Below are 24,207 nucleotides of genomic sequence, written 5' to 3' on the forward strand. Positions count from 1 at the left end.
GTCTGGTTCCCTAAGCAGGACTTGAACCCAGGCCCCCCACATTGAGAGCTCGGAGTCTTAGCCATTGGACCATCCGGAAAGTCCTAGATCATTTGTTTAAGATTTAAGAGAGTCAAGAATTTTCAGGGGTGGGGCACAGGGTAAGTTAGTTCTATAAAGAAGTCTTCCATAAGGAAGTTAAACATTTTCCCATTTTTATTGAATATGGCCATTTCAGTTTACCCAGTGGGAATGGGAATGAGAGGAATACAAGCTTTAATTGACAGCCTCTGGGCTGAGTGGGTCGCCCTGGTGCTGGATGGTGGAGCAGAACGAACCTCTCGTCTGAGACGGCTCTCAGTGAAATGTCCTTGGGACACCCCGGAAGGCTTGGCCACAGCCGAGTGAGAAAGACACACACCAATGACATGTGTCAATCACATGCACCACAGGTCTGAGTTTGTTTGGAAGTGTCATCTGTCCAACGAAGGCTATTCCAAGGGTCACTTAGCACCTAGTAACACACAGAGGTTCAAAGCCACCTCACAAGAAATCTTTTGGCCCCAAAGAGCAACGACGAACAACTGACAGTTGAGGAAAAGGCATCAGGGTGATTTAACCAGAATGCTGAGCTGGGAAACAGCTGATTCCCACGTCTAAACACCAATTTACCACACAATCCCCTTTGCAGGTTTTGTTTCTAAGATATACTTTCCCCTCCCTCCCACTAAAAAAAATGGCTCTGTTTTAAAATTAAATTCAGCTTTAGTTTTTGGAATTTGCTTTTTGGTGAATTTCAAGGTACATACTGAAGTAACCTGAGGTGTGGGCTCTTGTAAAATCCAGGGATCAAGGAGGCTTTTCTCAGTGTCCCATTGATCAGGAGCATTCTTCCCAGTCTATACATAAAATCCAACTTAAGGAGTAAACTGACTGCTTGTGTCAAATACAAAATTAAGGCAACAGAAGCCAGCAACCCCAAGTTCAGAACGCGAGAGAAGTCACTAGGCAATCACTCCTTGTAGCACAGTCATTAAATTCTGGTAATATTCACAACCGAGGGTTATTTTACTTAAAGGCAAAGTAAATTAAGACATTAACTCCAATCCTTCCCTCTTATACATGTCCTTTAGGCCAGGGTCACACACAGGAGATAATTCAATTCTGGTTGAACTGAAATATACTCAACAGGAATCAAAGATTTTGTTCTTTTGCACGTAATTCCTTCCTGAGGGTGAAGTGCAGAGTGCATTTCCAAAAGGAAAAGCCTCTTCTGGGGTGTCTGATCTGAGGGAGGCAGAGCGGTGCAGGCTCTGTGCCCGGGGAGACCCTCTCCGGACGACGGCGCGTGCCCAGCTGCTGTCAGTGACTGCTGTCACAATCGAGTGTTCACCGGGCGCTCACCGGCGTGATGAACTTGTGAGACCTCATACCACAGAGGTTTTTCCCCAGCTTTCTTCCCATATCCCGACTGCTACCGTTTACGTCTACAGTGCCGTGTGGGCAGGTGGGAGAGAGGGAGGGAGGGCATGTCTGCATTCAAGCTTCAGACACGCATCTGAGATCAGGCTGGGCCTCCCAGGTGGCACTGGTGGTAAAGAACCTGCCTGCTAATGCGGGAGACATAAGAGACGCAGATTCGATCCCTGGGTCAGATCCCTGGCAGAGGGCATGGCAACCCACTCCAGTATTCTTGCCAGGATAATCCCATGGACAGAGGAGTTATGGACAGAGGTGTTTGGTGGGCCACAGCCCATAGGGTCGCACAGAGTTGGACATGACTGAAGTGACTTAGCACACATGCACCCTATTATCAGGCCAGTGGAAAGGAATCCAAGCACTAGGTTGGATTCATTTCAGAAAAAGCAAAGATTTTTCACTGACGTTAAAGGGACCACTGGATCAGCATCTGCCTGAGAGGAATCCCAACAAACAGCATTGGTTTAATTCACACTGATTTTCAAGAGCTGGTAAGATAGACAGGAAAGATGTGTGTGTACAAAATCTACACACTTCAATACATTATATACTTATTTAAGTATTTGATGTTAAATACTAATATATACTTTGCATGTTGAAATCCATGTTACATTTCTTTACTATGTATGACATGGTTGGTACCAGAGGAAGGAAATGAAAAGGAAGATAAGGCAAAACTAAGCATCTGGGCCTGGGAAAAACTTCCCCGGGAGAAGCTCCTCTCTGGTAGGTTGAGCTCTCTGAAGCGTTCCGAGCAGTTTACACAAACTTCAACTTCCTAACCTGCTCAGCTTTTACCTCCCTCTCACTCAGCCCAACAGGAGAGACCAAAGGACGGGGTCTTGTGTCCAGAAGTGCACACCGCAAGCCCGAGGTCTCACGCTGGGGGACCCGCCAGGATCTGGGTCCAGTTTGCTGGCGGAGGGGGCTGCAAGGGGCCACACAGGGTCAGGGGGCAGGAGCCCCAGCTGCAGCTGAGTGGAAGGAGGGCTCCCAGGGCGCTGGAGCAGAGGCAGGGCTGGGAGCCCACCGCTGCTGAAGATCAGAATCAAAGCGCCCCGACCCTGTCTCACAAGCCACCACTGGAGCTGCGCTCTGCTGAACCTGGTGCTCCCCAAATCTCTCGACCGTGAGGGGCTCAGAGAAGGTCACTGACTGATGACTCCACGGCTCTGGGTGTTGGTAAATGTTTCCTTCCATGGAGGGGTGAGCCTTCCCTGTCCTGGTGAAAGGGACGCTCTCCTGGGACACCCTGCTAGCTACTAGAGCATTCTAACCGCTTGGTTCTCCTGCCCGTCTTCCAGAGGGGACTGACCGACGCCCCACAGCGGGCTGCACTCGGCAAGGACGGGATGAATGGAAGGAGGACCACAGCCCGGGTGAGCCTCATGTGGTGACGCCCCGTGAGAGAAGCCTGTCCAGAGAGGAACACATTCTGCAGGATCCCGTTTGAACAAAGTTCTAGAGAGTGCACACGAGCTACAGTGACAGAGAGCAGCCCGTGGTCGCCTGGGGAGGGGGTGGGGTGAGGCCATGGGGCAGGGCGCAGGAAACTTTGGGGACAGTGGAGGTCAGCATCATCTTGACGGTGAGGATGGTTTCTCGGGTGTAGACGTGTCAAAAGTCACCAAACTGCACACTTCAAACATTACAGTTTAGTGCTCTGACCTCACAAAGAACAGAACAGAAGGCCGGGCTCCAAGGTCTAACTGTGAGCTGTGCGCACAGGCTGCTTTCGAGGTGCTGGGAATTCCCTCCAGACCTCTCCTCAGCCTCTCGAGAATTTCATCACCTCTCTGCTGTTTCCTAAATAGCTAGAATACCTTTTTTTCTCTCATTAATATCTTCTTCTGTTCTCCAGTTTCAAAACCCGCCACACTTTGGGGTTGCCTCTCTTTGTAGAACATGTTCACTGAAGGAAAAACACTCCCCCTTTTAAGTCCCTTCCATTCTTACCAGAGCCTATGAAACAGGTCACAGAATCATTTCCTGCCTGCCCTTACAGGACTGAGCCACACCATCCACGGCTGCACTGCCCAGTTCCCCAGTTCATCCACGTGTGGCTATTTAAACTTAATTTAAATTACATAAAAATAATAAAAACTTCTCCTCAGGAGCCTAAGCCACACGTGAAGTGTGTGGTCCTGTGTGGACACAACACAGCGGAAATTTCCATCCTCATGCAGAGCTGGGTCAGACAGATGGATGGATGGATGGATGGATGGCTGAAAACCACAGAGAGCAACTTTGCCCTCCAGGAACCAGAGCGCTTAGCACGGGGCAGGGGCAGAGGAGAGGCACGCTCCTGCCTCAGGCGCACAGGCACAGGCAGCTGGCATCTCTGTGGGACCCGACCTTGGAGCAGGAAGGACCAGAAGGGCACTGCCCCAGGTTGAGCAGGAAGCAGAGACTCTCTGCCCTGTGGGGCCTGCTTGTTTCCATGTTTAAGGAGAGTCTGGTGTGACTGTAGAGCTCTAATGGACCAATATTTACAGGCAACCATGCAGGCAGCTCCAGGCACTAAATCTTAATAGCTTCCTCTAATAAAAGCTAAGAACTGAAAAAAAAACTGCTTTAACACGACAACACGGCAGAAGAAGAAACTGCACACCTGTCCAAGTAGGGGTGAGTCTACTATCTGTAATGTGGCATGGAGGGAGAAAACCTCCTGATTCAGTATATTAATTCACTTATGGAAAATGCTAAGTGAGACTCACTGTAGAGTCGGATGATGGCTTCTGCCCCCTCCAGGTTCATGCTGAATAAATAACTCTCAGTGAAAAGCCTTACTTTTGTACAAGGTGATTCGACACACAGTTTTGGATAGAAATAAACCTTCTAGCTTATAAACGCTGAGCAAACACCCACAGCCCCATCTCACCGTACTGGAGTTGCTGATGAGGAGGAGAGGGTCTGTCAGTAGTAGTTTCTTTAGGGCCAAGAAGATTTTCAGGCAGAGGAAGGCTAATAAACCCACACCTTGTCTCTCAGACACTTTGCCCTCCTGTGAGCCGGCGCTTGAGCCCTGTGCTGCCCAGGATCAGAGCCAACACGGCCTCGGCCTGAGCCTCCCTGGGGCCGCTGTGGGCAGCACGGCCTGGGCCGCCCATTTGCCCCCAGCCATCCTGATCAAATGCCTGTTTCCAACCTTCTTTCCCATTGAGGAAGAACTCAGTGGGTTGTAATCACGTTGTATGGGACGCAGATTCAGCATTTTTAAGGTCTCTGTAGAAGTTTCAGAAGCCAGCAGCATCCATTTAGCCCTGCAAGTCTGAGCGAAACTCACTGGCCCTGATGACAATGACAAAACCCTCATGGTCAGAGATCAAGGCGCACCAGGCTGGCCAGCCAAGGCCACCCCATCAAGGTGCTCTTCCTTGACTCGGCTAGGTCGGCCTTGCCGCAATTCTCCAGGCAAACAACAGCCCCTCATGGGACTCGGCACTTGAGATGAAAGCAATGTGCCACCGCTGGCAACCCACCGGCTTTACAGGGGGTGCCATGTGGCCAGGGCAGCCAGAAAGGGGGAGATGGATTGCAGGGCGTGTGGCTCCCAGAGGCAAGGCTGGCACCCTAGCACCTGCAGACTCTGGGTTTGGCCCCTTCCCGGGCCCCACTGTCTCTAGCTACTGTCACTCCCATGGATGAGCCACCTGGGTACAAGAACATACTCGCCACCTCTCACTGCGGCCTTTATGGTCAAGAAGTGCGGGGCTGGGGTGTCTGCCCTGCTCCAGGCTCCCTCTAACTCTGCAGATTCCGAGTGCTTGGAAGGATGCAGCGGCTCAGGTTACCCAGCTCTGACTAAGCCTTCCTGAGCAGGGTGACCCCAGGGCAGGAGCCACTCTGCATCACACACACGCCTGCAGCAGGGGCGGGCCGGCTCCTGGGTCTCAGGCCCTCATCTCTGCTCTCAGGCCCCGCCTGCAAAAAGAAGCCAGGCCACCATGTATATTGGTCTTTTCTATCTGCTGGATTTAGTAAATGAGCTCAAGTGCAAAAATGGTCACAGAGTTTGGCCCCCCCTTTTTTTTGAAAGATTTTTTGACGTAGATGGTTTTTAGTCTTTTGAATTTGTTACAATATTGTCTGCTCTACATCTCTGTTTCTTAGCACCTAGGCATGTGGGATCTTAGCCCCCGCAACCAGGGATCAAACCCGCGCCCCCTGCACTGGAAGGCCAAGTCCCAACCACTGGACCACCAGGGTCCCTGGCCCTTTTCTTGGTTGTAACCTCACATGAGGTCTCTCCAAGGGCACATTATAAGCATCAGGTCACAGCCTGCTTGTCCACCAGCCAAGCGCTTGTGCACCCTGTGGCTCTGCTCAGTAGCTCTTAATGGTGGGGGCAGGGGTGCGGCTCGGCCTCCAGGGCACTCTCCCCAGGCCGCACATGAACCCAGCTCTCAGTCCAGGGGTGGCAGCCGGAAGGCCAGAAGCACTCTCGTCATGGCTACACTTGAACTGAGCACAGCAGAGCAGGGGCCTCAGCCACACAGAGCTAATTCTTAGGCTAGAATGTTAGGATTCTCAACCTGAAGGTTGTCCATCTTTCTCCTTTGAGTTTCTTCTTGTCCACTACATTGAACACACAGATACAGGAGGAAAGAAAACAAACCTACTCAAAACCTCAGTGAGGCATCAAATGGCGGCTGAGAGCAGTCAGAGAAGTGGGCGGTGCTGCCCAGCATGAGGCAGCCACTGGCCCTCCGCTAGTGAGGGGAGCCCCAGCGCTCCAGCCTGGGGGTGCAGCTCTCTGCCCTCCCCACAGCAGCATGACATGGAAGGAAGTCAGGTGTCAGGGCAGACTGGGTCCTGGCCTGGTTCTTCTAGGCCATGTGACCTTGGCCCACCCCCAACTGGGGCCAGTTGTTTTCCCCGTAAATGCCTAGGGCCACTCTGAACTCTAGAATTCCCCAAGCTCTTGCACCCCCTTAAGTCGAGAGTCCTAAATCAGTTCTGGTGGAGCCTGGCACCCCTATCAATAGGCAATCGCCTTTTGACAGATGGATGGAAAACCCCAGAGCAAAATAAGCCACTGTAAGTAGGGACAACACAAGGCGTGGTAGAATTTTATAAACATGCTTTAAACCAAATGAAGAGGACATGAACTGCCCTGCCTTAAGAAAATGCCAAGACACTGAAGCAATCTTCCATTTCAATACTAAAATAAAAAACATGTTAACCCAAATTAATTAAACAGAAATTTAACTCATTTAATAAGAAACTTCCTATTCATAAGTCAAAGAGCATCACCTAGTGCCTGGAACATCAGAACGTCAGGGCTTAGAGATCACCCAGGGCAGCCGACTCATATGACTGATGGAAAATCAAAATCCGGAAGAGGGGCAGGCGACATGGACAAGGTCACAGACGCAAAGCAGGAAGGAGAACCCGGGCCCCTCGAATCCACCTGGCTCTGCCAATGGGCCTAAATATTTCACAGTGAATGAATGAAGGTAAGAGGTGTTCCCTGCAATGCCTGACTCTTCTAACCGGTTCACAAATAAGCGAGCTCCAGGCTATGGAGGTATCTGAGAAGACAACTGAATACTTCAAAATTCTACTTTTATCTTCTCAGAAGCCACAGTGAAATTTCTCAGCCTTTCCCACATAAGCTGACCATCTTCCCAACGGAGGAAACCACAGAACAGAGCACTCACCTCCAGAAACCTGGAGTCTTTCATCTGCTGCAAGAAGATCAACCTAACCATGTCTTTGGTTATATGTTTACATCAGGCACCAAATTCACCCAAGTCACCGACCCTCAAAACACTGGATCAGAGAGGCACGGAAAAGATCCGACAACACCTCTTCTGGCCGCAGAACCCTAAGACCATAAATACCCTTCCTGGAAGGGTTTAGAATTGCAGCAACCACAAGTAGTAACTGCGGTCTAGAACACGTTTGCGCAAAACACACACACAAAAGCAAAAAGAACTGGCGTCTGCAATGAGAGGGGGATATAGAAGAGGCCCCGGAAGGTTTAGGTTGCAAGGTCCCCCAGGGACGCCAGGTGATTCAGGGCTGGGGTTCCCGGCTGGAGCAGCCTGCCAAGAGGAAGGGGGAGCCAGGGCTCACTCCCACGTCGGGCTCATCCCGGGGTCGGCCTTACCCCCCCGGTCGGGCTCACCCCGGGTCGGGCTCGGGGCTCGGGGGCACTGGTGGGCTGGGCGGGGCGGGAGCTGGGGCCCGCGCAGGGCGGGGGCTGAGGGCGAGTCCCCGGGCGGGGCGGGGCGGGGCGGGGGTCCCCGGGCGGGGCCCCGGCGCGGCCGGCCCACGCACCTCCTCGGCCTGTTTGCGCAGCGCCTTCTCCCGCTCGTACTGGGTGAGCAGCTGCTCGTTGTCCTCGCGCAGCAGCTCCAGCTCCACCTCGTGCTCCTGGTTCTCGCTGAGCACCGAGTCAAGGTTTTCGAGAACATTCACCACGAGAGGCATCAGCTCCTTGACCACCTCCTCGTCGTAGCAGTGGATGAGGCGCTCGAACTCGCGGTAGATGGAGCCCGCCAGGCCCGACACCCGCTCCGACATCACCGAGCCCGAGCAGTAGTCGTCCTGGTAGACGACCACGCCGCCGCCCTCGTCCATCTGGATCTCCATCATCGTGGCCACCGCAGCCGCCAGCGCGGCCCGCTGTCCGCCGGCGCGCCCGCCCGCCCCGGCTGCCCGTGGTCCGCAGGCCGCGGCCCGTCGTCGCCGCCTCCGCAGCCGCTGTCGCCTCAGGACTCAGCCGCCGCCGCTGATGCCGATGCTGCGCCCGTCACTCAGCTGCCGGAAGTCCCGCCGCCCGGAAGTCCCGCCCGCCAGACTGAGGGGGCGGAGCCCGCCAAGACCCCGCGGCGCTGCGCCGCTAGGGGTCGGAGGGGCCGTGACGTAGGAGGAAGCCCGTCCCCGGGCCGGAAGCTTGGTCGAGCGGGGCAGGGAGCGCTTCCCGTCACGCGTGTCCGAAGCCCTGTCGCCCGCGCCCGCGACGCCGGCGTGGACTTTTATGAAGTGACGCCGTCTGTCCGAAGAGTATATATAAATGACCTTGTACGATTTAAGGACTTAGCGAGCGTCCGTGTGTCCACCCTTGCCTACAAAGAAATGGGCGGTGTCCTCACGCGCCCCTCCCTCCCCTGAGGTGCCCGCGGCGCCGGCCTGGTCGCTGTGGACTTGGCTGTGGAGCGTCACTGCGCAGCAGTGCGTGCTCCTCAGAGGCTCTCCGAACTCCCTCCCCAGTGCCCGCGCCCTCCTGTGTTCCCTCCGCAAGTTGACCGGCTCATCCCTAAACCCAGTAACGAACTCTAATTTAGTTCACTTCTGTGTCCTGATATGGTGTAACTTCTTCATATTGCCCAGTTTCACTTGAGCTGTGTAACCTAACTCCTACACCGAGTTTTTAATTTCAGCGATTTTTTGGGGGTGCGGGACACCTGGGATCTTAGTTCCCCCGACCAGGGATGGCACTTGTGCCCCCTGCAGTGATGGCGGGAAGTCCCTCAACTGTTAAGTTTCCATTTGTCCTGTTTGACTAATTCTACCAGTTTTTATAGGCCTTTATTTCTTCCACTTTTAGCCACTTGATTTGCATTTTCTTCCACTGACATCTGAGACCGTGAACCTAAGACATACACTTTCAGCTTTGGTGACCACACAGATGGTGGGAATCCTGATCAAAAACCCATGAGTGGCAGCTTAGTGCCAACAGAAATGCTTTTTATCCCTGTCCTTCCTGACACAGTGCTTCAAAGTATAGTCCCGCTAACCCGATTGCACCAATGAACGTTCCTCCGGGTCATTCCCTAAATACTGTTGCACATTCTTCCCCTTGCTGTATGGATGCTCACCCACCCCACTGAGAAACGGTTGGAGCTTTCATTCTCACATTCAGCCTGCCTGGGGTTTGATCCTGGCCAACTGGAAAACTGAGCCTGCAACAATTATCAACCTACTAGGAACGTTAGGAAGACTATGAAAGGGGTTTAGTATCATCTCTAGCAAATCGGCTCAGAGGTTAAAGCGTCCAGTGCGGAGCACCCGGGTTCGATCCCTGGAGAAGGAAATGGCAACCCACTCCAGTACTCTTGCCTGGAGATACCACGAACGGAGGAGCCTGGTAGGCTACAGTCCACAGGGTCCCAAAGAGTCGGACGTGACTGGGTGACTTCACTTTCACTTTCTAGCAAATAGTAAGCATGCAACAGACTTGTCAGTTTTCTTTTCTCAAAATGATAAGCCAGGACAGATGAAATGTTTCTTCTGGTGAACAAGTTACAGAAGGTTGTGAATGTTTTGGGGAATGTTTGAGGTTTCTGCCCTAGTCCTCTCCGGGAAATGCAGGCCCCTTTGAATTACTGCAATATCTAATAGAGTACAGCAGCCACTACAACAACAGTGAGAGGCCAAAAGACTTGGCATCAACCTTATTAGTTTCTATAACATGTTTGGGCAGATTTATTACTTGAAATTGGTTAGGGAAAATGAAGTTTTAACAAAATGATATGCTGGATAATTCTTCATGCTTACTGAAGAATACTAGCACACTCTGAGAGCTCAAGCTAACTGAATTAGAATTTGCTTCCTTTCAGATTTGTAAAGATAATTTGCTATTCAGCCTTTTCTTTTTCTCATTTTAAGACCCTAAAATATAAGATGTCCAGACACACAGGTTTCAAAAGTTCTACTTTAATTTCTAAGTATTCATCCTAAATGCCTGCTAGTCATTCACCTAGGTCCCTGTAATGTCCCTTGCTTCTTCCTAAGCTGAAGTTTAGATAGCACTTTGTAGTCACACATATAACAGGAAATTTCATTCCTGAGCTCCAAGAATTCTAAGGATGAAGAATATAACAGAAGTTCCGAAGAAATGAACAGGATAACCTGGGAGGAGAGAGACATCCTTGCGGGGTTCAACTCACAAAGGTGTTAGAACCAGTTTCACTGTCAGAAGAGCCAGTGTGTTTCTAGACAAGGCACAGAACTGAAGAGGGAACCCTTAGGTCTTTTTCATTTCTGCCCCATAACGTAGGGAGCCACCTTGGTCCTCTGACTCAGCCACTGCCTGGTCTCGAGGCAAACAAGCTTCGACAACTCACTGAGGCTGAGACAGTGCTTGAACGCAGCTGGAACAGCTGCTACGAATAGGTGCCAGTGCCCCACCCAGTCCCGGGAGCACAGGCTGCACTCTCAGAAACATTTTCAGATGAACAAGTGAAGACAGTGCCAGGTCACCTATGTCCGGTTTCTCTCTGAAGTGCTGTCCTGGTAGTTGGCAGAATGGGGTGAAGCTTCTTCTAGGCGGCTTTCCAGGCAGGCTGTCTGAGTAACTCCATTTCCCCCAATCCACTTACTGCACGTAAGGATATTAAGTGTGCTTGCAGGACATATGAAAACGGCTAATATATAGAAAGGAAACACAATCTATGCTTTTTCTATAGGACGCGAATGTACAGGCAGATTCTAATAGCTCAGCACTTTATTCATTGTCTTCCCTGGTTGTGCAGACGGTAAAGTGTCTGTCTATAGTGCAGGAGACCCAGGTTTGATCCCTGGGTCAGGAAGATCCCCTGGAGAAGGAAATGGCAGCCCACTCCAGTATTCTTGCCTGGAAAATCCCATGGACAGAGGAGCCTGGTAGGCTATAGTCCATGGGGTCGCAAAGAGTCAGACACAACTGAGCGACTCCACTTTCATCTATTCATGGCCAGGTTTCAGGGCAGTTTCAAAATCAACTCAGAGGCAAGTTCTGCAGGAAAATGAGTGGTGTTAAGAGAAAAAAGAATTGTTACCTTCAATTTACAGACACTAAAAAGAACACTGCCACATTTCCATCCATTCTTTTAGAAGCTAAGTTTTTGGTTTTCAAATGAAAAAACCTTGAATCCATCAAGTTTCAGAAGATTAATTTGGGCATCCTCTGGCTTAAAAAAATAAAAGTAAAAAGGCAAACTCTTTCATCCAATGAAGAGCTGTGAGGAAAGGAGCAGAGTTCAAGCTCTGGAGAATGGATGCAGAGGGAACACGTGAGCATACAGGACCGTCTTCCTGCCCGCCTGCCCACCCTGGCGTGGACACACACACACTGTGCACATGAGCAATAGGCAGAGACTCTGAGTACGTGACTGCTAAGTTTAATTCAACAGCTACACCCACTCCTGCCTGGTAAAAGTAACAGGCTCCTCAAGGTGACATTGTGATGTGAGCACAGGTTTGTTGTTTCCAACGACAGCTTTACAAAAAAGTTGGCACCAAATGCACATAAAAATGTTTTAAGGCTTAATAAAAACACAGACCAGTAATTTCTCAATGTAGCTTGGAGGCTGAGAAAAGGATGCAGAGAGTTAATGAACCTCCCAAACACAGGCAATCCCCAATATACAGAATGTTTTCTAAATAAAATGACCTCCCCCATCAGGTTCAAAGGAGCAAAGTTTTCTGCGGCTCCTCCCATGACCAGACCATCCTGGCTCCCTCAACCCAGGCCCACAGCCCCAAAGAGGGAAGGCAGAGGGAAGCTGGGGATGAGAGTAAGGCGATGTGGTCCTGCTGCATTGGGCTCTGCCCTGATGGTGAGTGCCTCCTCCAACACGCCTGCCTCAGTTCCCAGCTCTGCCCCAAGGTCCCTGTAAGGGGACGGATTTAGAAAGCTCTTCTGCAAGGCCAAAGCCCCGAGGGCCAGCAGCATGTCAGGGTCTTCTTGGCCATCCAATATGGAATTCACAAATTGTTTTCTTGTATGTTAAAAAACACAACAAAACAGTTATAAATAGTTCACGTCTACTTTTGGAACATCTCATTGTAACTTGTATAAGTCAGTGAGTTTGAGAATAAAGGTAATCACCAGTTACATCGGTTTTTAATGGGGGAAAAAAATGCTCTGAATTCCAGACAACTTTCTTATAAATGATCACTTGAAGGCTGGAGGGAGACAGGAGGCGCTTGAGTGAATCACATGGAATGAGAGTTTCTCAGCTCCAAAGTTAGCAGGTGGACAGGAACGGATCTTTGGTTGGCAAGCACCGTGTGGACCCTCAGCGCCAGTGGAGGCTGTGGAGCCTGGCAGGGAGCTCCTGCAGTCACTGGAGCATTGAGGCCACTACGAGCGAGGCCAGGCTGTAGTCATGAGGTCGCTTCTAGCACCGGTGTGAACTTAGCAGGCACTTGTGCCAGTCCCCCACCCAAACTGTCGGTCTCTCGTGACTGTGGTGCAGGCAGTGGCACTGTGGCCCTTTAGAGGCGCAATGGGGGACACTTCTGTCTGGCAAGTGACAGCACCACCACTCTTGCCAGTCTGGTGTCTTTGCTAGCAAATACCACGGAATGAGCCAGTTGAGAACTTACTGCCAAACTATTTAATCTCCTGGCCTGAGGTCTTTAAGTCTTGTCTGGAAACTGAATATGGCCCAGAGGTTCTGCAAAGCTTTAGAAAGGGTAGGCTAAGAAAACTCTCCTTCCTCTTTGGTGTACCTGAGCAACAGACTTTTTTCTAGAAAGGTGTCAGAAACAGACCAGAGTCAACAGTTACTGAAGTAAAGCTGGCACTTGAGAACAGGTCCTGAGCTGTTACTAAAGAAGCCAAACCTAAGAACCCAGGGTTCTCAGGCATCTAGTCTTCCCACGGTCAGTAGGAATATAGAGGAGGGCACAGGAACAGTTTAAACAACGCCAGTACCTGGACACGTCTGGGCAGTTTTAAAGTCCCGGAGAGGGTAGTGGTCTTGCCGACAGGAAGTGTCGCTGGTGAAGGGAGCAGTCCACATCACTGGTAAGGAGTAAAGGCCCAGACTTAAGGCTGATGAGGAAAAAAGGAACAACTCACAAGCAAGACTGCCTGGAAAGTAAAGAGTCTAAACCAGTCTCTTGTGGACAAAAAGCAGAGATTCCTACGTAAGACCTGGCCGAGGTTTGACAGGGCAGAAGCAGGGTGCAAAATCCCTCCATAAAGCATACGAAGGAACACAGCATTTTGGTTTTCTATTGACAGCTGCTGAGGAAAAGCAACCAAGACGTTTTAAGAAAATCTCTGGAATGGAGGTGAAAAACACTGGGGCGGAACAAGTTCCCGGAGTGGTTTCTCTGTGCTGCAGCAGCGGACCCGTGGTTTTCGTTTTCTCTCAAAGGCTTTAAGCTCTGCTACTGTGTTAGTGATCCCTAGATACCCAATTAGCCAACACACCACGGACGTGAGACCCCACTTCTCAGGGACACCTGGCCTGGCCCGGCCCCACTCCCCTCCTGCCCACCCGGGAGTTCCTCTCACACCAGGGCCCCGCCTCCTCCCTCGGAGTCCAGAAGGTGGGTCCTCATCTCGAGACAGCCGTGAACTGGATGGCAGCTTCAGGTGTCCACCGAGAGACCCTCTCCCCACCCTGCTCCTGCGGGCTAAAGGAACTACACTATTCGAAATCCTATCTCTGGAGTTTCTTGTCTGGCTATGGGGTGCGGCGGGCCTCTTAGTAGAAGGAGATGCTGGACTTGCCTCCGGGCGGGTTCAGGACTTTGTTGTGGGAGCGAGGCCGAGGGCCCAGCCGGGGTTCGTGGCTGTCGACGGTGGGCGTGGGCTCCTGGACACGGGCTGCTTCTCTCAGGCCACCGGGCTCGCCTGGCTCTTGTCTGGGTGAGGCACTGGCTGCAGGACAGAGTCAGCACAGGGCCCGTCAGTGGCTGCCTGCCACCCAGTGGGCAAGCTGCACACACGGACTGAAGTCTGCACCCTGGAGCAGCAGGCACAGGCGTGGAGTCAGGCCAGATCAGCACGGAAGGCCCTGAGCCATGCTCGGGGGAACCCCCAGGGGTTGTCTCGTGCTGCTGGCTGGCCTCCGCGCTGCTCCCTACCACCTTAAGTTTGAAGAGAAAACCTCAGAGCGAGTGAGAAGGGTGGGGAGCTCGTCCCAAGTGGAGAGCCCAGGCAGGTTTCCCTGGACTTCCTGACTGACCCCGTTCCCACCTCTTCATCAACTGAAGGCAGAAATTAGTATCCAGTCAGGTCGGGACACTCGGGAACTGAGCCTGACACCCAGTCCCACAAGCAGGCAGCCCACTGTGGGGTGACCTGGGGGAGGCTGCCCCCCACCGTGCAGCCCTGCAGTACCCTGCCCCCGCCCGCCGCTGCCAGTGCAGCCTCTGGTCAGAGTTCATTGAAAGCTTTGGACCTCTGCCCTTCACAAGATCAGCTTCTAGAAGAGGATGCTGTGGTCTGAGGCCCAGACTGACCAGCACGGACAGGAGGTGCGGAAAAGCCAGCGGGAGTGCTGTCACTGAGGAACCGAGCCCATTTCCCCTGCCTCCTCCCTACACAAAACCCGCGCATGGTCACAACTCTGCCATCTTCATCAGCGGGTGGGCTGGGGCACAGGGACCCCTCCTGGTCCACTAGCAGCCCCCGCAGAGCTGAGCCTCGGGGAAAGGATGGACAATGAGCTCACCTCTGAGGTCTGGTGTGTCCTCGCCCTCACACAGGAGCACGTGGTCCTGCAACGAGGCAAACCCAGGTCAATCCGCTGCTTGGACACTTGCGGCCTTGCTCAGGTGGACGAGGAGAAAGGTGCGGGTGACCCTGGTCTACTTTTATCTTTAAAAAGTGTCTATTTGGACAGTTTTAACCAGAAGCAAAGCCTCAGGAAGAGCCCCATGAGCCCCCAGGTAACCCTGCTCCACAGCCAGTGACACCAGCCCGAATCCACTCTGGTCTCGGCCACACTCCTGCCAGCTTCCAGCCCCCGCCCCTTCACGGGTAGATTCGAAAGCAAATCCCATAGTTCACTGATCCATAAATGCTTCAAGATGTAGCTCTTTGAACTGCAAAAATGAATGACTCCTTAAATGTCTCACATAGGGTCCAGTTTAACCTCAGCACGCGCTCTCACTGACGGCCCACCTGTGTGTCAGAACCCCGCTACTCTCTGCGGCTGAGCGATCCTAAGCATATGTGCAGCGCAGCCCTTCTGGCATCACCGGTCATCTGGTGATGGGATAGCTGGGTTGTATCCACCCTTTGGTCACTGAGAACAATGCCATTAAAACAGGTCTCCCCGAGTATCTGTTTGTTTTCACAACTGAGGTTATGTACCTAAGAGTAAAACTGTTGGTTCATACAGTGAAATTCTGTGTTTTCACTTCTTCAGAAACTGCCAAACTGTTTTCCACAGTGGCTGCACCATTATGCATTCCCAAGAGCAGTGTAGGAGGGTTCCAATTTCTCCACGTCCTCACCATTCCTTACTTTGTCTTTTTGGTAACAGCCATCCCAGTATGTGTGACGTGGTATCTCGCTGTGATTCTGATTTGCATCTCCCTACCGATCATGTGCTGACTGACTGCTTGGATATCTTCTTTAGAGAAATGTCTATTCACATCCTTTGCCCCCTCCCATTTTTGGTTCTGAAATTTTTATTTTTTAAAAATTATTTTCTTCAAGTATAGTTAACTTCCAACGCTGTATTAATTTCTGCTATACGGCAGAGTGATTCAATTATACACACATACATTCCTCTTTACATGCTTTTCCAGTGTGGTTCATCACAGGCTACTGAGTACAGTCCCCTGTGTGACACAGCAGGACCCTGTTTAATCATCATGTATGAAATAGGTCACATCTGCCAACCCCAGATTTCCATTTCATCTCTCCCCCTTGCCTTTACCCATTTTTGAATGTGTCTGTCTTTTTGTTGTTGAACTGTGCAGGTTCTTTACATATTCTGCAACCATTAGTGTTTGAAAAGGAATCCACGTGGTTTCCTATATTCAGCGTTACTCTGATTGAATCCCTGTGTCATCAATTAATAGGAGGTTTGGTCGGATTCAGGTTTGGTTGTTTTGACAAGAATTCAAAGGTGGCCCATGATGAACTTCTAGCATGAAGCCCATCATTTCTGGAGGTGTCCTGTTTTCTGATGTATGAGCAGCCACTGATGATTGCTTCCTAGATCTACAATTTCATTACAAGCTTGAAAACGGTCATTTCTGAATTCCGTTATTCACTCGTCATTTATGGGCTGGAATACTTTAGTGTGAGGAGACTTCCCCTCAGCAGCTGTCATCCTGAGGTACGTACCGTTCGGGGAGAAACACTGGCTAAGTAAGTGCCTGATTCTATCTGTCAGCAGTTTTCCAGATGGACATTCTCCGAAGGGGACAAACTCGATTTTTAAAAACAGTAGCGGGAACCCATAAATTCTAAGTATTTGGTGAATTTTAATCCAATGTAGCTACTCTACTTATTGACTGCTGACCACAGGGAACTGTTGCTGCGCCCCATTTTCAGTTCAGTTTAACCAGTATCCTCAGCAGCCCCTGGTGGTGCGCAGAGAAGAGTGGTGGCCTGCCTGCAGTGCGCCACCCCTGCCACCAGTGTCCCCCAGGGCCTGTCATCACGAGGCTGGAGCGCACTCCCCGATGACTCAGGGCAGCCCTGATGACTAATGGCTGCAGCCAGGACAAGGAACGTCACCTGCCTTGTTTCCTCCTAACGTGCACCATACCCACTCGGAACCATTTCAGACAAGGGCCTGGCGCCAGCTCTGCCTCTCACCCTTAGGTTTGAGCACAGTCCGTACCTTGGGCTTGTTTGGGTGTGCCGTGGGGGAGGCAGCAGCGACGGGGGACCCGAAAATGTCACTGGTCTTGCCCCCCGGTGGGTTCAGACGTGGTCGAGTCTGCACAGGCCCTGATTCGTCAAATATACCGCTTCCTTTTCCCCCTGCAGAAACAAGCAGAATGGTGAGCAGCCCGGAACACCCCCCAACCCCTCCATACCGGTCACTTCAGAGACCTCCCCTCACGGTGACCAGTCCTGAGTTCAGGCTGAGGGTGAGGTGACTGGGTTGACGAGGGATCCTGAAAGACCCACATTATACCCAGCCCCTTCTTGGGGCCGGCTGGGCCTTCATGACTGGACCTGAACTGCACTGGGCTGGCTGCGAGGGGCAAGATGGGCAGGTGGTCTAAAACAGCACTGTCCCCTCTAGAGTGTCCTTAACCCTGAACTTTTCAGATTTTTCTGCTCAAGAATCTTCTGCATTAAACCCAGAAAAGTTCTTTCATACATTAAAGGCAAATAGCTGCTAACTTTTGAGGTGAGATGGATAGAACTGAATTAACATGCCCTGTTCAAGGCAAACCTGTAATGTGGAAAACATTTATTAGTCATTCTCCTGACCTCAGTCTGGCTGGAACTTCCAGTGACAATTAGATATGCCAGTAAATTACAGATATTTAACATCTTTGCTGCCAAACAGAAACGATTTGATGAGCTACTTTGAAAATATGCATCTCAGACATTAGTTCTTATAAGCTGATGGCTGAGGCATAGTACATGGGACATAAATGCTGACATTAAACAGAAAGACTCTAGTACATGGCGCCAGCCAGTCACCCCTGCAATCAGCAAACACCAGCGCCTCCCTTCCATTGAGTGCCGAGCTAAAATTTATAATCTCACAGGAGAAAGAAGGCGCATTCCAGACGCAGCTGAGACCAGACACGAGTTACCCAGCCCCTCTGTGCCCCACGTTCCTTACCCTCAAAGAGGTGGTAATAAAGGCCCCTCTCGCCTCAAGGCTCCGAGAGAGGAGTTGTGACTCACTGCTGCTCGTGTGTGTCCAGCGCTCATGACAATGCTGGGACATAAATGCTCAGTGAGCGTGTGCTAAAGAAGCATCCCCAGGACACACTGCTCAGTGAAAACAGTGCAAGGCAGTAAGGATGGCACGCAGCTTCCATAGTGTAGACGGAAGGGTGTTCTTAAAAGAGCTGGATCTGATAAAGGACACTGGTACTCCATTACTCCACCCCTCCAAGTGTCCCAGCCCCCCAGAAATGGGGTGGCAGCAGTGGTGTGAGCGCTTAGGATTCTAAAGGTGCCCATGTTTACAGCAGGGATCTCTGTTGACTGCCTCCAAGAAGTTAAGATTTGTAGTCACTTCTCGGCTGTAATGACGCACACCGACAGGACGGGGAGAGCAGCAGAGCTCTGAGGACAGAGCCCATCTCAAGAAGCCTTTCTGGGGTGGGAGGAGCTCAGAGAGCAGGAGGGTCTGACCGCAGGAAAAGGCTCGCATCCACGTCACACCAGGCTGATCGCAAGCCTTCCAGTTCCAGCCACAGCCACCCGGGTTCCCACAGCCCCTGGGCTGGGTCCTGCTCAGCCACTACCGACTGTAGGACAGCACCCGGCTGGAGTGGAAAACACAGGGACTGGGCGGAGGAGTGCCTGGAGAGGAAGCTCCCAGACACGCTGCTGTTACTGACAGGGTGTCGTCAGCAAAAACATCCAGGCCACAAAGTGCAGAAAAGCTGCTGCCCAAGGCCACCCCCTGACTGCCTGTTAACAAGCTGTTGTTGGTCACGCTTAAGTAAATTCTAAGATGTGTGTTCAGCTTATTTTAAAATACGAGACAAAAATAAAAGTAACTCAATCTGAAGGTTTTGGCTAAAAGCACTGCTCATTTAAAGATATTTTAAAAACTGTGAAAAACGACACAGAGAAATTCCTGAGACACAAACAAACATTCCAGCAATGACCACAGGTGAGCGTGGGTCAGTCTGACAGGACACCGCCAGCCCCCAGAAACCCGGGTTCCCTCCCCTTCACCTTCATCAACACACGCTTTGAAAACACCACAGTTCTGTTTTGAACTTTATGAAAAGTAATCACACTGTGCGTCTATCACCCAACTTTACCTGAAAGATGAATTCCACTTTGAAGGTGGAAAAGATGCTCAATTCACTCATAACGAGACGAAAATAAATCCAAGATACACTTTTTAGAGACCCAAATTTCAGGAGACATGACCTTGTGTTGGTGGAGTGTGCGGGCGCTGCTGACACCCTGGAAGACGTGTCTGAAGACCAGGTGAAGCACCAGCATTTTATACTGACCCGGCGATGCCGTTTCAGGAAGTCAGCCCCACTTGGGAGTATTTGGAGGTAAGCCGGGAGTCAGGAAAACCTGTATCCAAAGGCAAGTTCTGCCGCCAGTGAGCTGAGGCCCAGACTGGCCGGTGGACCTGAGTCTCAGCTCCCCTGTAGAGGGGGTCACATATCTCCCCAGGCTGTGGAGACAGCCAGCACCCCGCACAGGCCCTGCAAACACCAAACAGCCTGCCCACGTCCATCCCCACCTTCAGGTCTAAACCAGGACAGCAGGTGACACACGGTACCAACCAGCCCAGGTCCATGTCCAGGGCCGGCTGGCCGTGAGGCCCCTGCTCTGCATGTGCTTGGTGGTGGGGGGGGGGCTCCCCAGAGATGCACCTGCAGGTTCCCTTCCCAGCTGCCCATGGGACTTCATTACAGGTGATTTTCTTCTCTCACTCCTTCCTGTCTTCCTTTTTAAAAAGTGTTTCTCCATGTTAATTCATTCACCAGTTAAAAAGCACTTCTGGGTGATGGGAGGAGGCGGGGGGATTCCAGCATTTGTTAACTGCTCAGCTCTTATCTCAGAGCCCCTGGCAGGACAGAAAACAAAGCCCAAACAACAGGACCATGAGGAACAGAGGTTTCAGCACAGGGTGCCCCCAGGCTGTTGTTACATTTTGGTTTTCTGACTCTCTAGTTGTGTAGGAAGGAGGCCAGGCTGCCAAGGGGTCACAGATTTTCGAGAGCCTGGCAAAGCAGAACCACCCCATGTGGCATACTTCCTAGAGTACCCGAAGCTCCAGAGACAGCTGCAGATGCCATGGTGCTAAGCTCCGGCAGCCAGCGTGCCCATCCTTAGGCACCCCATTTGAGTCTACCTGCCACAGCACATGGTTGGTACAAAGGATGCGCAGGGCTGAGCACTCGGGCTCTGCACCCATCAACTGGGTGCATGAGAATGTTACTCAGTAAAAACCACCTGCTTCTCGGGCTTCCCTGATGGCGCAGTGGATAAGAATCCACCTGCTGAGACACGGGTTCAGTCCCTGGTCTGGAGGATTCAGGATGATGCCGCAAAGCAACTAAGCCCATGCCCCACAGCTACTGAGCCGCTGTGGGCTACAGCTACAGAACCCCGGAGCTGCAACTACTGAGGCCCACACGCCCTCGAGCCTGTGCTCTGCAACCAGAAGCCACATGCAGCAATGAAGACTCAGCATAGCCCAAAATAAAAAAAAAAAAAAACATCCAACAAAACCACCTGCTTCTCTGCCATAACTAAATCCAAAGATACTGCAAACCTCCACCATACCTGACCACTGAAAACCACACAAAAATCCAGCTTTTGCCTCCATTGCTTTTGTTCCTTCAGGTCTGTGAAGCGATATTTGTACCCAGCATCGGGACAGGGTAGGGAGCAGTCCCAGCTCTGGTTCTGTTTGACTTCATCATTTGTCTGAAACACCTGCTTCTGTGTTGCATCTCTCAGACCTTTAAGGATGGGACAAACCTTGCTTTTCTCGCGTGGACACAGATGGGGAAAGCGCCTCAGGTAACTACCACTGTGTGGTCACTCAGCTGGCCTGTCCATCAGCCAAGAGAAAGGCTCTTCTGAGACTCCTCCCACTGGAGGCACTAAAGGGTACGTAAGGACTGAGAAGCCACGGGGCTGCACGCCAGGCTGAGCCGTCCTGTTTGTTTAGTTTCAGTCCTGCTCACAATCTGATTAAAAATACTCTGAACACACAACTTGCAGGCAAGTTCAAGAATCTGAAGGAGTCCACCAGCCAATGTGGGGAGCCTCCCCAGTGGGAAGCAGAGCCACAGTGTGTGCCTGTGTGCCCGCCTCGGCGCCTGCACACGGCCACAATCTGCTCACAGGTGAGGGGCAAGTTCAGAAGGACTTGGAGGACAGAGTCAGGATCACACTCCCCTTCCTCCCCAGGACTCTGACAGCAGGGGACATGCCACACCAGAAAACATTTGAAAGGACTGATACAAAGAAAGACTTTTTTATCAAAAGAGCAGCATAAAAGAGAACAGGTAGAGGCCAGAGGATTAAAGAGTCACAGGCCCGTACCAGGGGGGTTGGTCCTCTTGGGTATGTTCTGAGGCTCTTCGGTTGGTCCAAAAATATTAGAAGCCATCCTGTCCGGCCTGCGTGGAGGCGTGGCTTCCTCTGGACGATTGCCCGGCTCTCCTCCTGGAGGCTTTGTGGCCCTGCAAGCAGAGAGGCTGTGAGGGACCAACGGCTGCTGGCCCGGGCACCACCGTCCAGGGGCTGAGGCAGACGTCTATGGAGGGGCACGACGCACTCACGGCCAGCCGGCAAACCTCCCCACCTGCCCATGAGTTCCTATAAAGGTTTTCTCTGCACAACTTGGTTCTGCCAAGACCTCCAGAGGTATGCATGCTCTCAAATTACTGCTGGGACCTCTCATCAGTAAAATTAAACGTTTCCCGGAAACAAGCAAATGGAGCCAGTTCAGTAGAGTTTCACTGTCATTTTAATTAGAAGACAGTAGTGCTGGGCATGTGACAACACAGTGCAAGTGGACCACAGTAGAGGCAGGGACCGTAACACTGACGCTTGCCTGGAGTGGCCCGTGCTCGTCAAGGCCCGCCCCTCCCCCACCACCTCAACAGCCTATCCCCATGAAAGCTACTGGGGACCAGTGGTTCAGAGTCAAGCTGCAATACAGACTTGGATTAAATTCTTTACAAATACACACCCTACAGCTTAAAAGACCTCAGGTTAACAATGGCTGAAGCATAAAATTTTAAAAATCCCTTTAATACCAGATAATCCCTTAGCAAGAAAACAAAAGCAGGGCTTTAAGAGGGAAATCTGACCTAGTCCTCTTAACAGCCACCACTTGATTCCCTTCCTTTAACATGGCCTCAAGATCCGTAGCTGCTAATGGATCCCAAGCACGCATGCTTAGTGGCTCAGTCGTGTCCGACTCTTTGCAACCCCATGGATCCTCTGACCATAGGATTCTCTGGGCAAGAATACTGGAGTGGGTGGCCATGCCCTCCTCCAGCGGAATCTATCCAGACCCAAGGATCAAACCTGCTTCTCTTGCATCTCCTGCATTGGCAGGCAGGTTCTTTACCACTAGCACCACCTGGGAAGCCCCACCCCAAGCAGAGGCTCCCAATTAATCACCCAATTAAGAAGGTGGCTTTTCCTTCTCCAGCATCCTACAAGGAAGAACTTTCCCCTCATCTTGTCAAGAAAACTAACACTCCAGAGAAGTGGGGTGTCAGTTGAGAGCAGCCGCTCTGCACCGGCTCCCACAGCTTGGAAGCCAGCCCAGGGGCAGTGGTCCTTGTGGTGCGTCCTCCCTAACTGCACCAGTGCTTGCAGGGCACTCAGTGCCAGGCCGTGGAAACAAAGACAGAGTGTCCTTAGTGCACACAACTGGGAAAGTGCTGGGAGGCAGCCCTTGGCCAGCTGGTGCGGGTGCCGAACAGCGGTTTTCAGGGCCAGAAACTTGATTCAATATGAGCACTCCAGGATAAACTTCCGGTTCCGTATCAGCGCAGACCCAGACAGGAGGGATGAGTGGTCACTGTTACAGGGGCTAATGACTGATGATTTGGCCAGGAGTACTACTGAATACTGACCTGACTCCCTCAAATTCGCAGGGATTTTAGCAGTTGAAACAATCCTTTCATTCTATGTACTGTTTACCTCCACAGACGCCACACTCCTCTGCTCTTATTGCCCAGCCGGGCCACAGAAAGGGCTCACAGCACAGCAAACTTTCAGGCATGGAAAGAACCAGCTCGACCTTGCGGCCGGCTCCCCTGACTGCAGGACACCTCCAGCCCGGGCAACTCTACCTGACTCCCAGCACCCAGTGCGCCCCAAGCCAGAACACGCGCGCTGCGTGTTCCTGATCGTTCAAGCCCAGTCGGTCTACTCTGTCACTCGCTGTCCCGCCTGTTTCCTGGTCAGTAAAGTGGGGGAGGGCGACTCCTGGGTTCGGGCTGCGAGGTTAGAGGCGAGGGCGTCGCCTGGCTCCGGGGTTAGCGGGGAGGGCATCCCCTGGCTCCGGGGCTGCGGGGTTAGAGGCGAGGGTGTCGCCTGGCTCCCCGACTGCCGGATTCTGGGAAGAGGGCGCCGCCTGGCCCCCGGGCTGCAAGCTCCCAGGAAGGGACTTCGCCCTGAGGCCCGTCCGCTAGCGCACACGCCACAGGGCGCCGGGGTCCCGGCCGCGCCGCCACGCCCGCCCCGCCGCTGCAGACCGCTCTGCCGGCGTCTGCGGCGCCCGCCCAGAAAGCGGCGCGTGCTGGGACAGAAGGCGCGGGGAGGCGCACCTCAGGCTTCCCGGGGCCGCGGCCGCGCCCACCTCCCTCACCCGGCCGCGGAGGCCCCGGCTCTGTGAGCTCACCGCGGCCGCCCCGCCGCCCGCACGCCCCCAACACTCCCCCAACGTGACCGTGCCCACACCCCCGCCGCACCTGGGGCCGGCCCGGCCGCCCTCGCTGTCCGGTGCCCGGAACATGTCGCCCGCCACTCCGAGCCACCAGTCCGCCGCGCCGAGCCACCAGTCCGCCGCGCCGATCTTCCCGCCCGGCCCCGCGCGGTCAAAGGCCCGCCCGCTTGTCCCCATTGGGCGTCGTCGACATCAGTCAAGCAGCGGCAGCCTATCGCGGTGTCGGGCTCCGCCTCATGAGACGAAGACTTGCTGAGGCCCGCGCCAAACACCCAGACGATTGGTGAAAGTAGATGTCGCTCAGGGGGCCGGACGCCGCCATTGGATAGCAAGCCGAAGGGGATGTCCCTCCCGCTCCGAGGTGGGCGGGGCCGGACTCTATCCCGGCACGTTGCCAATACTCCCCGCAGCACCCGGCGGCCTCCAGCCCGACGGCCAACCCAACCCGCAGGGCCAGCGTCGAGAG

At 52.6% G+C, this 24,207-nt stretch overlaps 2 protein-coding genes across 16 annotated transcripts in view; both read right to left on the reverse strand.

Annotated features, from left to right (window-relative positions):
* The window catches only part of MAPK8IP3 (mitogen-activated protein kinase 8 interacting protein 3), a 44,941-nt gene extending 36,487 nt beyond the window's left edge, over window positions 1–8,454 (reverse strand). For 5 of the 12 annotated variants that reach the window (XM_088833293.1, XM_055409143.2, XM_088833292.1 and 2 more), the window contains exon 1: window positions 7,744–8,452. In XM_088833293.1, the coding sequence (XP_088689419.1) occupies window positions 7,744–8,061 (318 nt within the window). In that variant the 5' untranslated portion in view covers window positions 8,062–8,452. Of the gene's footprint in view, window positions 1–7,743 lie in introns of all 12 variants that reach the window. The other 7 variants (XM_088833295.1, XM_088833288.1, XM_088833287.1 and 4 more) reach the window with 3 other exon arrangements.
* A 782-nt stretch (window positions 8,455–9,236) lies between these two features.
* On the reverse strand, window positions 9,237–23,874 carry JPT2 (Jupiter microtubule associated homolog 2). 4 transcript variants are annotated; one of them, XM_055409163.2, is made up of 7 exons: window positions 23,767–23,874; window positions 21,377–21,516; window positions 16,995–17,137; window positions 14,865–14,910; window positions 13,919–14,068; window positions 13,112–13,201; window positions 9,237–11,185 (listed from the first exon to the last, which is right to left on the reverse strand). In XM_055409163.2, the coding sequence occupies exons 1-7, from the start codon at window positions 23,808–23,810 to the stop codon at window positions 11,151–11,153; spliced, it is 648 nt and encodes a 215-aa protein (XP_055265138.1). In that variant the 5' UTR covers window positions 23,811–23,874; the 3' UTR covers window positions 9,237–11,150. The 4 variants fall into 4 exon arrangements, 3 of the variants coding, with proteins under 3 accessions (XP_055265138.1, XP_055265139.1, XP_055265140.1); XR_008683684.2 differs by having other exon boundaries at window positions 9,720–11,185; window positions 13,112–14,068; XM_055409164.2 differs by lacking the exon at window positions 9,237–11,185 and having other exon boundaries at window positions 12,279–13,201.
* Window positions 23,875–24,207: the final 333 nt, after the last annotated feature.

Source organism: Moschus berezovskii, chromosome 27, assembly GCF_049115385.1.
Source record: "Moschus berezovskii isolate FMDL1 chromosome 27, NW_MosBer_1.0, whole genome shotgun sequence".
NCBI lineage: Eukaryota > Metazoa > Chordata > Mammalia > Artiodactyla > Moschidae > Moschus > Moschus berezovskii.